The following is a 14,920-nucleotide window of genomic DNA, read 5'->3' on the forward strand; positions in this document are numbered from 1 at the left end:
TTCAAAACTGCATGGTTTAAGGATAACGAAATCTGGGCCGTTTGTTTTATATCAAGCGATTCATATTAGACTATTCCAATATTCCCAATGCCATAAGCCGGCCGCTCCTTCCTCTCTGTTTAGCAACCTCTTCGTTCATGAGCTTGACAAGCGAACCGTGATGAAGCTCCTCCCCCGTTGTTCTCCCATTCCTTCCTCTCTGCTCGGCATCCCCTTTTGTAAGATTTTTCATTGAAGTTTAATCTTGTTCGATCATACGGTTGCTTACTTTTTCAAGTTTATTTTTGCTACAATCAAAACTTATTTTTTGCTGAAATTGCTTTGAAGTTTTTGCTAAAATATTAATTTGTAATTGAGGAAATTAATCTCATACATTTGGATTTGTTTTTTTATTATTATTATTTTCTTGGTATTAACAATACGAATTAATTTAGGTGAAATCTATTAAGATTATCTCCGGTCAAATACCTAACATTCGTTTGACGTCCGTCTTTTGCTCAGCCGATCGGCAAAAATAATACTATTTTTTTAAAATTCAAAAAATAAATAAAGTATGAGAAAGAATACACAGAATATTTTTTTTTTAAATTTTAGAAAATAAAGTTCGGTTGAAGATAAGTTAATTTATTTTGAAGTAAAAAATGAAATTTTTGGTTGGAGATGGCGTAAAGCTCATTGTGTTGAAATATTTTTAATAATTCATTTGTTTAATTTTTCCTAAAGCATCAAATACATTCCTTCGTGAGCTCTCCTTGCCAAGTTAATAACCTAGTTGCCTAAAACTTTTAAGCATTGAAGTTTATTAGGTTAGTTATAAACAAGTAAACGTGAATAATTAAATTTTTCTTGTTATTTATGTGCATTGATGTTTCAAATCTACTTAACTTGTGTATGTAATTATAGAAATTTTAATGATTTCATTTAATTAATCATATTAGAATGAAATCACTCAATAGTAGAGTGCAGATTCCAATTTAATATTCGTGAGAAAGTGGATATAATTTGGAATCATTTCACTGAAATTAGAGTAGATGGAAAGAAACCATTCAAATATTAATACTATATAAATTATAGTATTGCATACAAGGGCGGAGAATAAATAAAACGAAATAACATTTAGCACGAGTTAAGGGAAATATAACTGTCCGTAAAAAAAGGTCCACACAATGTTCACTATCAAATGCTTGAAAATTTTTAAAAAAAAAATTCAAAAAGAAAAGAAGGATCGAGGGAGTTGAAAAGTACACTGTTTCTTATAGCTGTCCGTAAAAAAGGTCCACACAATGTTCACTATCAAATGCTTGAAAATTTTAAAAAAAAAATTCAAAAAGAAAAGAAGGATCGAGGGAGTTGAAAAGTACACTATTTCTTATAGATGTTGAAACAGAGGAAGGAAGAGATTCGTCTTCTCTATCTAAATCAAAATTTTCTGAAACGCTTGTATTAAAACTTGTTAAAGAAAAATAAAAGAGGATGGACTGATAGGAGCCAAAAAGTAATGAATTATCTGATATATTATTTGTGGTTTATCTTTTTCGAAGATGTTGATACTTCAAATATTTTAAGGATGCTATAAATTTATGTTCTTTATTTACTAAAATTATTGAGTGAGTAGGTGCAAAGAATATTGTTCAACTAGTTATTGATAATGTTATTAATTACAAAAAAAGTGATATATTACATGAAAGATTTAACAATATTTATTGGTGACTTTGTGTTGCACATTATATGAATTTAATTTTAAAAAACATGAGCAACATACCTCCCATAGATTAACAAGGAAAGTCTCGGTGGTGACAATTTTTTCTTGTATATATATATTTGCATTGCTTAGAAGAAGGCTAAGTTGGTAGGAAATTGAACATCTAGGAGCCACACGTTTTGTAACAACCTTCATAACTTTAAAAAATGTCTATGAGCACAAACATAACCTACAAGCATTAATCACTAGCAAGTTCTACACATTCAAAGATTTGCAAAGCCTCCTAAGGGAAAGAGACAACTTCAATTATTTAGGATGTGAAGTTTTAGAATGATTGTGTTATGATTTCAAAAATATCAGGTCATTTAATCAAGTTGTTGTGTATTATTAACCCATATGAGAAATCATCGCTTAGATATCATCAATATGATAACATGTATTGGTCATGAAAGGCAAACAAAGCAATGCTAAAAAATATTAAAAGATTATGTAAGTCATTTACGTCGATAATAAAAAAAAAAAAGATGGGATACTCAATTGCAGCATGACATACATACATCAGCATACTTTTTGAATCATAATTTTCTATACGATAAAGACAATTATTATTACAAGCCAGAAGTTATGCAAGATCTTATTAAATTACTTGAAAATAAGGACATTTACTCTAAGCCCAAACTTGTAATGAATGGGATAAAATTATTCCGTAATGGCTTAGAAAACTTTAGAAAACTATGACGATGACAAAAGAAATGCAACCTGATAATTCTCTTCTTAATCTTAATATATACTTATTTTTTTTATAAATATAAATATTCATTAAGCTCTCTAATTTGAAATTATGTAGATATGTGATGGAAGATGTTTGAATCAAATGCTCCAAACATGTAGAAAATAGCTATAAGAATTCTAAGTCAAATATCATTTTCTTTGCCAGTGTCAGAGAGAGAGAGAGAGAGAGAATAGCAAACGATAAAAACTTTTCATATAAACACAATCAAAAGAACTTGGCATATAAAACAAATGAGAAGTAGACATTGAGAGTTGCGGACTCTAAACTCACCCAAAATTCCAAACAGGACACCTATATCAAGGAAAAGAATTTAAGTATTTTGATTATATTGTCAATTGTCTGAAGAAAAAAATAACATAAGGCACGCACTAGAACTGACACACATAGTACTAAGACATTAAATATAAGGATGAAGTTTACTTAACCAATAAATTCAACACATTTGTGAAGGAAGGCCACACAATGCTGATGACAAGTTACTGTTGTTTGCATTCAGGAGGTCTGTCAAGTTGCTGGCCATCTCCTTCAGTCTTCTATCATTTCAGACAAAAACATCAACAAAATCAGGCATTAAAAATATTTGCTGGAGATATAATGATCCCAACCGCTTGATTTAAATCAAAGGATTTAGACATTGGATAGTACCTTACGCCCAGCTGCAGGCTGCTCAAGCCAACCACAACAAGAGATAAGTCAGCTTTCACCTTCAAAATGATATAAATTATATGCAAAAGGAAATTTAGGCTTCGTTTGGGACAACCTTCTTACTGCTTCATAAAGTAATTTTTTTGTATCAAAATTTTATTTTTTGCACTAGAAAGCTGCTTTAAGAACCAGTAAGAAAACCGTCCCAAACGAAGCCTTAAATGAGAAAACAGGGTACCTTCTTCCTGGTTCTTACTTCCTCTTCTTCTTCATCCTCGTCTTCCTCATCTTCATCCTCTTCTTCGTCATCCTCATCTTCATCTCCTTCATCCTCATCTTCAGCCATATCTTCAAAATCCTCCTCTTGAGCTGCCTCTCCAGTAAACCATGAGACAGCATGAGGGATGATCTTGTCCCGCATAGTCGAACTGCACCAGAATAATGGAAAAGTAATTCATTTTTCACAAAAGAAGAATTAGCAAAAAATATTTACAGAATTTTCAAACCATACCACCATAGGTAAACAAACCAAAGAATCAAATAGAATGGCTTACCCAATGTCATAGTCTTGCTCCATCAGGTCCTGTAGCTGTTCAGCCTGTCAAGAAATTATAAATAAAATAAAAGGTTAATAACTTCTTTTATCCTGTTTTGATGTTGTAATATTGGCAGGATTGAATGGCAACATACAGCCTCTTCCTCAATTTCTTCATCATCATCAGGAACTTGGGGAGGACTGAAGAAATTGAAAAAACTCTCGCAGGTTTCCGTCTTAGTTATTGGCTTGGTATTCTTCGATCCTTTCTTTGGTTTCTTTTTAAGAATTTTCTGAGTCAAGCATTTCCCTGGAAACCATTCGATTTCAGACCTGCAATAGAAATAAAGTATCCCTTTGAATAAACAGAAATAAGCATCAATGGTCTACTGACGAAGATATATAAAATACATACCCTATTGCTTTCTCTAGAATAGGCTCATCGTCATCAATCATGTGATATGTTTTCGTTAGGACAGAATTCTTGAAATAAGGATTAGGATTGAAGAAGAACTCGAGCTTAAACCCCTTTGGATCATTGAGTTTGGACCATTTAATATCTTTAAGATATTTCAGAGCATCCTCATCACGCTCATGGATCTGATCTCATTCCCAGAGTTAACAAAACTATAAGCAAAATAGTTTACAGAATGAAAATATTAAAGATCCTGAAAATTTTTACCAACCTCTTCAGATAAGACATCATTAGTTTTCAATGCCGTAAGCCAAAACTCAGGCACACCTTTTCCTGTAATCAAAACAAGTTAGAATACAACTGGCTAAGGCTTCGTTTGGGACGGGCTTTCTTATTGCTTCTTAAATCAGCTTTTTAGTACAAAATTTTTAATTTTTGTAGTAGAATTCTGCTTCAAGAAGCAGTAAGAAAGCAGTCCCAAACAAAGCCTAAGACGAAGTTGATCTTGGAAACAATAAATATTAATAAGATAGATAAACCTTCATTTGCTTTATCCTCAGCAGCATCCTCTTCAAGGTCATCAGCATCACCCTCTACCTCAACCAAACCATTTACAATCTCATACCTCTACATAATCCATATAAAAGTTACCCAAACCAAAGTCATTAAACCAACAAATATTACAGTAGGGTATGTGAAAATGGAAAAAAAATGTAAATCACCTTAGTGTACAGAGGCTCATAAAGTTTTTGGTATTTGGCCTCAAGGGCTGCTCTTTCCTCATAAAATTTAGCCTCAAGCTCATCATGCTCAACCTATATATTTCATGACAATAACTGCATTCTTAAATAGTTTTGATAATACCAGTATGACATCCATCTATAAGAATTTTGTATCCATAATTCTACAAATCAGACTAGGGTAGAGAAAACAAATTAAAACTGAACAAAAAACGCAATAGAATGTTAACATTTCCAATACAGCAACACTCACAAAGTAGCATCGTCACTCAAGGAAAGAAAATACAATCAGAAAAACAACCGCCAAAAATACAATGCATTGCACGCAAAAAACTGCAAGGTAGTTACCTACAATGACTGAAATACACCTGCACATAAAAAAATTAAGGAAGCAAACAAATTAGGCCAGTAGCAGATATGCATCTTGGCACCACCAAGATAGAAGTTGCTAATCCAATGAAGTTCACTGTTCATATAAAATAACTAGAGCAGTGCCGACTCCACCACCTGTAATAATCAACGGGAACGCTTGGCATGATTCTACTATATATTGGTTGAAAGTTTAGGGGAGGCTATAAGATCATGTTGAACTATCCTTAGCACACCAAGAGGGAGTGAATTGGTAATTTTAAAAAATACTAAAACAAAGCCGCTATTTTTGTTTTAACCAATATCACAATTTATGAAAAATTCTAGCCGAGTGACTAACACAAGCTGAATCAAATAAAAAACTTAATTTTTCTTTTTCAAAATTTTGTAACACAAATAAATCAGAAAATATTTTTGCCAATATTTTTGTTTTATAAATCAAAATTAAGCTAATATTTTGTTTTAACCAATATATATATATATATATATATATATATATATTACTAACACAAATTAAATCTAACCAAGCAAGATTAGTAATTTAACTGCAGTTTGTAATGAAAATTAAACTCGTGCAAAAAATTTAAAATGTAGAAAGTAAAAGAGCAGAAAAATCAGAAAGAACACACCATAATTTTATAGTAGTTCGGTCAACCTTGACCTACATCCACTCCCTGAAGTCCTCTCAAGGTATTGCGCTAACACTATAGTGACTCTTCCTTAACCCACACAGTAAGTCGAAGAAGCCCTTACAAATCACTTTAATCAAACCCGATGCGGCTGAGAACCGAAAGCTATGTCACCCTTCTTGTGATGGCAGCAAACCTTTGAAATCTTTCTCACCCTCCTGGTGATGGCAGAGAACCTTCAATCCTTTTTCACGCTCCTAGTAAAGGTAGAGAACCCACAAAATCTACCACGCTCTCATGGTAATGGCAAAAAATCTTCAATCCTTTTTCACCCTTCTGGTGAAAACAGAGTACCCGTGACCCTTGATCTTGAAGCTTCTCTCCCAAGAGAAACTCCAAGAACTCACCAAGGCCACTAGAGGAAGCAAGGTGCAAGCTTTGCCTGGAACAACCGTGTGAAAACCCTTCACACTCATTCTCCCTCACGCACAACCTCACCTTCTTCCTAACCAAAGCCCAAGAGCTCTCTCAAGAATTCTCCCTCAGAGTTCCTTTAACAGCCAAAAGTTTCTCTTGAGACAAGATTGAATTGCTTAAATACAAGACTTCAAATTGGCCAGTACAATATTAAATGATATATCGTACTGTACGGTATATATCCTCTTGATTTATTTGTATTACAGTGTAACTGTAACACAAATTCAAATAGAATTAACCTCCGCAGCACAGTGGGAGAGCCATGTCCAAATTCTAGATCAAGTTGGAGAAATCGCTTCAAAAAGTTGATTGATTTTAAATTAAAGCTGCTATTATTTTGGATGTTTGATAGTGCAGGCTTTTGAATTTAATCCACACTTTGAACTGTCTTCAAAAACTTCAAAAACCAAAGGTCAAAAGATCTTTTTTTCAACTCTTCCCTAACAGAATGGTTTCCACCTTTATAGCCGACCAAATAACTACAAGTCTCCCAGCATCACCAAGAATTTTAAGTTACCACCCATGGACAACCAAATGGAACAAACTCATTATCCAGATACCCTGGTTGTATGACTTAATTAAATCCTAGAAATTTTGGCCACTCCAGCTCTCATTTGGTTTCTCCAAGTATTTTCTTAAAAATAGTTTTCCATAAAGGACAACATCCCATCCACTCAACGAGCATCAAGGAAGACTCTCTCCGCTTTTTTCTTGCATCTATATGATCTCAAAAATCAAAAGATAACTCAACAACCAAGTTAAATTTGTACAAAATATAATCATCATCACAACCTACCAACAATAGTCAGAATTTTATAGAGTGAATTAGAATCTCAAATTAGCCGGTAGAGCAGACTTAAAAAAAAAAAATTCTTTTGAAAGGAGCAAAATGCCATGTAACAAAGACAACATTTTAAGCAGTTTAAGAACTCAATTTTTTTAAGGGAAGCCTCTTACTAGGCGAGTAGTCCTTGCCATGCAGGCAGATGCTCCCCTGTGTGGCAGGGCAAAAAAAAAACCTTAATACAAGAAGTTTTACTCGTTTTACAGTTAGTGGCGTATTCCTCAACAAAACAACTAGTTCTATGGTGTTTTGCTCCTACTTAAAATATTTTTTTAACCCGTTCACCGGCTTATTTGAGTTTTTAAACACTCCTTAAATTTTGGAGTCAAAGAAGTAAAACAGCTTAGGAATTGTTGGGCATCATCAATTTTGTCATGATAATCACTTCCAACTACATCAAGTTCATCATGATTTTTCACTTCCTACTACCATAAGTCTCCTCCATGTCTGCGCGACCACAAAGGAATAAGGTGCAGGCACAAATGGATGGATGACAGGAATGTAGAGAGACCAGTAGAGATCAAACAAGAAAAAGTAAGTCATAAAACTATAGTCTTTCTAATCATGTGAGCATGCGCACATCAGATCAATCCCAGGAAAAGTTCCACTGCCCTATGTAAAACTAAAAAAAAAACTAAGCCCAACTGTGAGTCAAGTCAAAGCAAACAATAAGTAGGAAGTAGGAACTAACTTGGCCACTAAGAGTCACGTTGGATAAAAAAATTGTGAATCTTATAGGCTTCATTTGTAAAAAAGGCGATCAAGGAGAGGTCAATGTCACCTATAGTTATACCACAATGTAGCTTCACCCAAAAGAAAGAAGTATGTCTACCAAAGAAGAATAGGACAAGCATTGTCACATGTTAAGAAGCCTTCATTACTAAAGAAGCATGAAAATCCATTCTCTTGCCAATTCAAGCATGAAAAGGATAAGAAGAAATTAATGCCCTACTAGTTTTAAAATACTCAAAAGAATAAGAATTAACATCAAAACAAGTTAAGCCATGTAAAACATGTAAAGAATGACTTCTGACATTTGTAGGACTCCTAAAGATGATAAGCTACCTCAACTCCATAAACTAATGAAGCTCTTAAAGAAATTTCTAAAATCTTAAGAAACTTCTTAAATATTAGTTACCAAAGCCAACACAGTGGTGTGCATAGTTGAGAAATTGAAAAGCTAATCTTCCCCCATCTAAAGTTATGATTTTACAATAGTGAAATTTTCCTAAATAAAAGACTTAAGATATTAGGAAAAGATCTAATAGGTAACCAATCAAATCCCCTATGTTGATCATTCGATCATGGAATGATCAAGGGAATCATGTTTTTTTATGTTTATCAGCCCAAATTTTTTGATGAAAATTATCAACTATGACTATTCTCAAGTCACGCCATTGAAATTGAAGATGTTGCCAGGAGCCTATAGGCACAATAAACTATTGATAGGACATTATACAATAGAGATTAGTCTTTAGAGACTAGACTACTGAATCAAGTTGTAAATTACAACAAGATAAAGATGAGTTTGGAGTTATAAACTTGTTTGGATAAATTTGGACTTAAATTTAAATTCAAAATAGGATAATTCCGCCAAGAATTATCATTTAAGAGTGCTTTCCTAGATTGTTATAATAAATATGATTTTCTTTTCAATGAAATTAGCGTAAAATTAAATCATAATAATTCAGTGTTTGTTTATAAATAAACTTAATTTCCTGGAATTAAATCAATTCAAAATTTCTCCCAAAAAATCTTCCTCTTCTCTTCTCCTCGCCAAATTCCCTCATCCCATTCTAGTATTGTGGAAACAAATAAATAAATAAACTATAGCAACCAAGTATTGTAAAACAAGTTGTAAAACCTCTTAGAAAATTATTAAATAAACAATGCACAAGATACTTTAAGCACTTCGTGTAAAGCCCATATTTGCAGTCCTTTGACCAAATAATAAAATCAAGGTTGTTAACAATAATATTAAAACTATGCCAAGATCCACATGAAATCAATGTGTTGACCTCGTTTTTGGTTCGAGCGTGCTCGAGCACTTTAGACCAATCTGATTGAACCCCGTTGAGCCCAATTCGAGCTCGAATCGACACGACTCGAATCGGATTAGACTCGATTGTGTTCAATTGGATTCGATCGGTCGGTTTTCGGTGTGTCGTATTTCAAATAATATGTTAAAAAATGGCGACGGGTTAGAGGTTAAGGAAGTTGTTACGACTAGGGGGTACACGAAATGTGATTTGTCTGCGGCTTTACTTCAGGATTTATGTAAGTTTTAATATATATCGGGTGAGGCATAAGCCTCACGCCAGTGAGGCGAGGCGCACCTTAAGGCAGGCCTCAACCAAGTTGAGGCGCAAGCCTCATAATAAAAACTTGAGGCGTAAGCCTCAAGGCGCTTTTCACTGGAATTGCGCAAAGGCGAGCCTCATATTGCGCAATTTTAAACCATGCATGAAATAAAGACATTTAATCTTTGGTGGTATCATCCAATGATCGTGCATATAGAAAAACATTATATTAATTTTATTCTAGCGTGCAAGATTGAAAAGCGAAGATAAAAGCAAAAGCACATTTTAAGGCATCAATGGAATATGATAGCAGCAAAGCACATAAGCTAAAGGTTGGTTTTGGAAATTGGGCAGTCTATGAATTTAAATAATTTACAAATAACATGATTGTTTATGCATTAAATCAAGGTTTGAAAATTAGCAATCAGGTATTAATGCATTTTCTTTTTGTGAGTCAAAGCATAAGCCTCAAGGAATTTTAAAGTGTAAGCTTCAAAATTAAACAATCAAATTATTTTAAAATATGATATATTAAACACTTAAAAACAATCCACCTTAGGACTCAAAAATAGATAACTTCATTAGAACCATCATCATAGTTGATTACTTTCTCACTTCCCTCATCCTCACTTGTATCAACATCTTCCTAGCATTCATCATCATCGTCAATGTTAAGCATGAATTTTCCCTAATAAATAACATTTAATAATACTATTATTAATAAAAAAGACTATATTGACCTTTATAATTTTATATTTTATATTTCATAAAGTTTGACACCAACATTGAATATTACTTTTTGGTCGACTTTTGTTGTTCTTACTCCTTCCACATTAAAAAAAACAACAACATTGAGATCCTCATATTGTAACTGTGACGGTAAAACTCCAGTATCATCCTCCAAAAAACCATTTATCACAAGGTTTTTCTTTTTCTAATAATGACCTATGTTCAATCATAAAGCCCACTTAGGCTTGGGTCGTTCAAATAAGAAGGCCACATAACCCCTAAGATAGGGGCGTATACTCCATTATATGCACGTTGAGGCACGCCACAAACAATTAAGGCGTACGCCTCTTTTATTCACCAGGATGTAAGCAATGTGCTTTGTATGTGTCTTGCCTTGAGGCACACCTCAGATTACATAATTCAATTCGACATTAAATAACAAGGACAGGGAGTTTGAACTATACTTATGAATCATAGTTAGAACACGTCATCTGAAAGACAACATACCAATATTTATCTATTGGTTTATGCCAACTTTAGCATTATGCTTTGCTATCAACTAAAAAATGTTTACAACTTTTCAAGTCAACAAGCACAAGATGCCAAATGCTGCCTTGGGTGCACAAACAAGCTAAAGTAGGCATTAAATTTTTCTTCACCTTTCAAACCTTAATGAATTATAAGGAATGTATTTGAAGAATTGTCATCATAAGCAGCATCACCATCATTAGTCTTATCAAAACTAGTTGAGACAATAACCTAGTAATAATAAAATTTTAACGCAATTTTTTTTAAATAACACCAAATTTTGTCTATTAATATAACTAACATCTTTATGCCTTTATTCATCAAATTCTCACCTAAATGTCAAAATTCACAACAAAGCTACCAACTTTCATTCTAAGCATTTTGTCAAGCTCCAAATGATTTGGTCACAACACGCACAAATACTTGGGTTTGTTAGTTCAAAATTTTTTTCTTTGGTATTAGATATGTTACTATATTCATTTGGGTGATAATGATGTAAATATCCCTAATTTTTAATGTTTTAATACATGCAAGGTTCTACTAAGCAAAGTATTCATATAACATAAATAGTTAAATATTCAACATGGTTGTATGACCCACGAATAACCTAATATTTGGTGCTATTTATATCATCTTTATGTCATCTTCATCATCTTCTTTGTTTTCAAATCCTTAAAACTACTTATTTCCTCTTCATCAACATGCTTTCAATTTTCCCATTACTAGATGTGCATCCTTCCATCTCAAAATTGTTTCCTCAAGTTCATAAACTTCATACTCAAGATTTACTATTCTATACATGCTATTTCACTTGCAACTACCCTAAACTTCAATTCAAGTGTTAATCTTAATTTTATTAAATTACTTAGAATCTTTACACGTCAACACAATCAAATAATCATCATTTTAAAACTAATTCATCTTAAGATTTGAAGTATTGACATCCATCTCTCAAATCAATTCAAGATATTTGCCTCACTACTTAGTGTTTTGAGGTATGTGAATGTCTTAGGATCCAGGGTTTCTAATGCACATCTATCATGAGATGCATAAATATCACACAAAAAATAAGCACAAAATTCACATGTCACAAAATTTAAAATTTTTGCAATGAAATATAATAATGAGAACAAAAATTGAATAAAATTTTAATTGCCTTCTGTAAGAAATCATGAATAGATATTCAAAACTTAACTAGCTTTTTCAATATTGATATTATTCTAAAGCTTTAGCAGCAATTTTAAAAAACTTATAAAACTCTCAACCTAATACGTAGTACCCTTTCATTTGTAATGCTACTCCAACACTTTAATCAATCATTTCACAATGTCATTCACAGTTCTAAATTTCTAATAATGCATGCACATTAACTTCCTCATTTCAGCTATATTCCACATGATAATAAAAGGTTAGATGATTTATTTGGTTGAATGTACCACCCAAATGTAACTGCGACAGAAAATATTTGGCAACCAAAATTAAGTTTCTGTTTTCCAGCAAGAATTTCTGAATAAGCCATTAATTAGAGCAATAGCAAGAAAAATGCACTATGGACGATGAATCATTGGTGAATCATTAAAAAGACTGCAGAAAACCAAACCAAAAATAATAAGCATCACAAAGGAAGCAAGATAAAAGGAGCGCATTTATCAATTAAAAATTTATAGGTCATACTACAAATTAGCGTAAGGGAATTGCTAATTTTCTACTTGAGAAAAATTTTCTAAGAACTAATGCATAAACTCGCATCCTCTCCAAATGCTGTGCCTTCGGTAAAAAGCAAATGATTAATGGAAATTTTAATTAAAAAAAGATTAATAGTATATCACCAATACTCCAAAGGACAAATAAAAAAAACCGAAATTTCATAACCGCAAACAATAAACAGTTAAACTCATAAGTAGCAAACAAGCTGATTTATACGACAATACCCTCATAATAAAAGATGTAAATGAATCACCAATCAGGAAAGAAGGTAAGGAACCTGGATTTCCTTCAGAACCTCCACCCGCTTTTTGACCTTAGGAGACAAAGTCTCCATCACGTCTGTGTGCTGCCCCGCCAGGCTCTGCAGCTTGTTCTGCTACCCACAAGCACATCCTTTCAGATGAACATAGTCTCCAAATCCCCAAACATCGCAACACTAAAAAAAAGAGAAAAAAACCCTACCTTGAGAGCGTTTACCATGCCTGCCCTATCCTCAGCGCTTAGACCTGTAAACCATAAGTAACCTTAGCACGAAAGAATCAAAATTGAATAATTTGACAGATCAAAGCTAAATAGATCGATAAGGAAAAGGTTTAACGAAGTAAGACCAGATGTATTGTAGGGCAGAGCAGAGCCTAGATCGGACATATCAAGATCACCTTGCTTCTTGTTGTCGCTCATTTTGCTTTTACAAAGCCTACGCCGCGCCTCTTGTTCTACGTCGCGGATATAGGAGAGCAAAACCCTAAAGGAAGCAAAGAAGATCGAGGAAAGAGGGGGACCAGAAGCGAGATGCTGTCAATTTATAGCGGAATCTTACGAGGGAAGAGCTGGATTGGGTGGTGGTGGACGGGGTGACACCATGGGTGCGTTAATTCTTTTGTTATAGTATATTCATAGATAGATTCGGTTTGGAACTCCTGTTATGTATTTGTATAAAGGAGTAGGTGTCAAAAATACGTTAATGGGTTATATTTAGGTTTAATTTAAAATTGATTCTATTCCAATTTCGTTTATTTAGATCTAATCTGAATCTGACCCGCTATCAACCCTAATTTGATACTCTAATAACCCAAACTTGACCCAATAATCATTTCCAATTATATATATATATATATCCTCAAAAAATTATATTGATCGAGCATGAATCATGAGGAAAAATAAAGTTGTAAACTTTCTAAATTAAAATTTGGACCATTTGAATTCTGATTTCATCAAACTTATAGTCGAACTGAACGTCTCGAGAATACAAACCCAACAACATCAAATTCAACCTAATCCGAGCCCAATGGGTCCAAATCAAGGATCTGAAGCGATGTTGGAAGGTTCAAACCATAGTTTGGATTACCAAATGGTTTCCAAATATGATGTGCCTATAGTTGAATAAAGCGGCTCGATGAGACAAATCCAACGGGCCCAAGATCACTAAATTCTGATATCACTAAGACATTCAAATGTCCATCAAACATCCACGATCAGGGTTTCAACATCAACCGTCCATGCAAACCACTCCTCAATTGCCTGTGATCTTTCACTTATCTACTTGTCATGTAACTCCAAGAAATCTATAAATAGAGCCCTCTTTCATCTTAAAGAGGGACCATAAGCCAAAGGATTCAAGAGAGGGATCAGAGATCGCTCTTGCCTACTTGCCTCCTCGGCTACCACTTAAAGTTTCGTTGGACCACCACTTGAGGCCCTGAGGTCCGTCGGACCACCACTGAAGGCCCTGAGCTCCACCAGACCACCACTTGAGGCCCTAAGCTTCGTTGGACTACCACTTAAGGCCCTGAGCTCTCTGGACCACAAATTGATGCCCTAAGCTCTGTCAGACCACCACTTGAGGCCCTGAGCTCTACCGGACCACCACTTGAGGCTCTGAGCTCCACCAAACCACCACTTGAGGCCCTGAGCTCCGCCGGATCACCACCTAAGGCCCTAAGTTCCATCGGACCACCACTTGAGGCCCTGAGCTTTACCGAACCACCACTTGAGGCCGTGAGCTCCGTCACACCACCACCTCAAGCCCGGACTTCTACCGGACTACCACCTCAGCCTGGAGTTCTGCCGGACAACCACCTGAGGCCCGAACTTCTATCAGATCACCACCGAAGGCCTAGAGTTCTGCCGGACCACAACCTGAGGCCCGAACTTCTATCAAACCGCAACATGAGGCTCAGACTTATGCTGGACCACCACTTGAGGCTTGAAGTTCCACCGGACTACCACCTGACGGCCGGAGTTCTACCAGACCACCACTTGAAACCCGAAGTTCTGCCATACCAGCACTTGACATCCTGAATTTCGCCGGACCACCATCTGACGCCAGACTTCTGCCGGACCACCACCCGACACTGAAGTTCTGCAAAACCACCTCCAGGCTACCAACTAAAGCCCGAATTTTCAAGTAGCACTGACTTCTACCAGTCCACTAACTGACGTTGGACTTTCATCCCCGTTTGTCACTAGATTTCAACCATACGGTTGTCATTTGTAATCTGATCGCC

General features: G+C 34.7%; 1 protein-coding gene across 3 annotated transcripts; it reads right to left on the reverse strand.

Moving 5' to 3' along the window:
- Positions 1 to 2,690: 2,690 nt before the first annotated feature.
- LOC110111301 (nucleosome assembly protein 1;2) lies at positions 2,691 to 13,219 on the reverse strand. Of its 3 annotated transcripts, none has more exons than XM_020843100.2 (12): positions 13,073 to 13,219; positions 12,876 to 12,919; positions 12,691 to 12,786; positions 4,813 to 4,905; positions 4,630 to 4,717; positions 4,362 to 4,423; positions 4,091 to 4,275; positions 3,831 to 4,008; positions 3,695 to 3,738; positions 3,379 to 3,568; positions 3,141 to 3,158; positions 2,691 to 3,028 (listed from the first exon to the last, which is right to left on the reverse strand). In XM_020843100.2, the coding sequence occupies exons 1-12, from the start codon at positions 13,092 to 13,094 to the stop codon at positions 2,972 to 2,974; spliced, it is 1,077 nt and encodes a 358-aa protein (XP_020698759.1). In that variant the 5' UTR covers positions 13,095 to 13,219; the 3' UTR covers positions 2,691 to 2,971. The 3 variants fall into 3 exon arrangements, with proteins under 3 accessions (XP_020698759.1, XP_020698758.1, XP_020698757.1); XM_020843099.2 differs by having other exon boundaries at positions 2,691 to 3,025; positions 13,022 to 13,209; XM_020843098.2 differs by having other exon boundaries at positions 13,022 to 13,209.
- Between the last annotated feature and the right edge of the window lie 1,701 nt (positions 13,220 to 14,920).

The sequence above is a fragment of the Dendrobium catenatum genome, unplaced genomic scaffold (genome assembly GCF_001605985.2).
Source record: "Dendrobium catenatum unplaced genomic scaffold, ASM160598v2 fragScaff_scaffold_665, whole genome shotgun sequence".
NCBI classification, from domain to species: Eukaryota; Viridiplantae; Streptophyta; class Magnoliopsida; order Asparagales; family Orchidaceae; genus Dendrobium; species Dendrobium catenatum.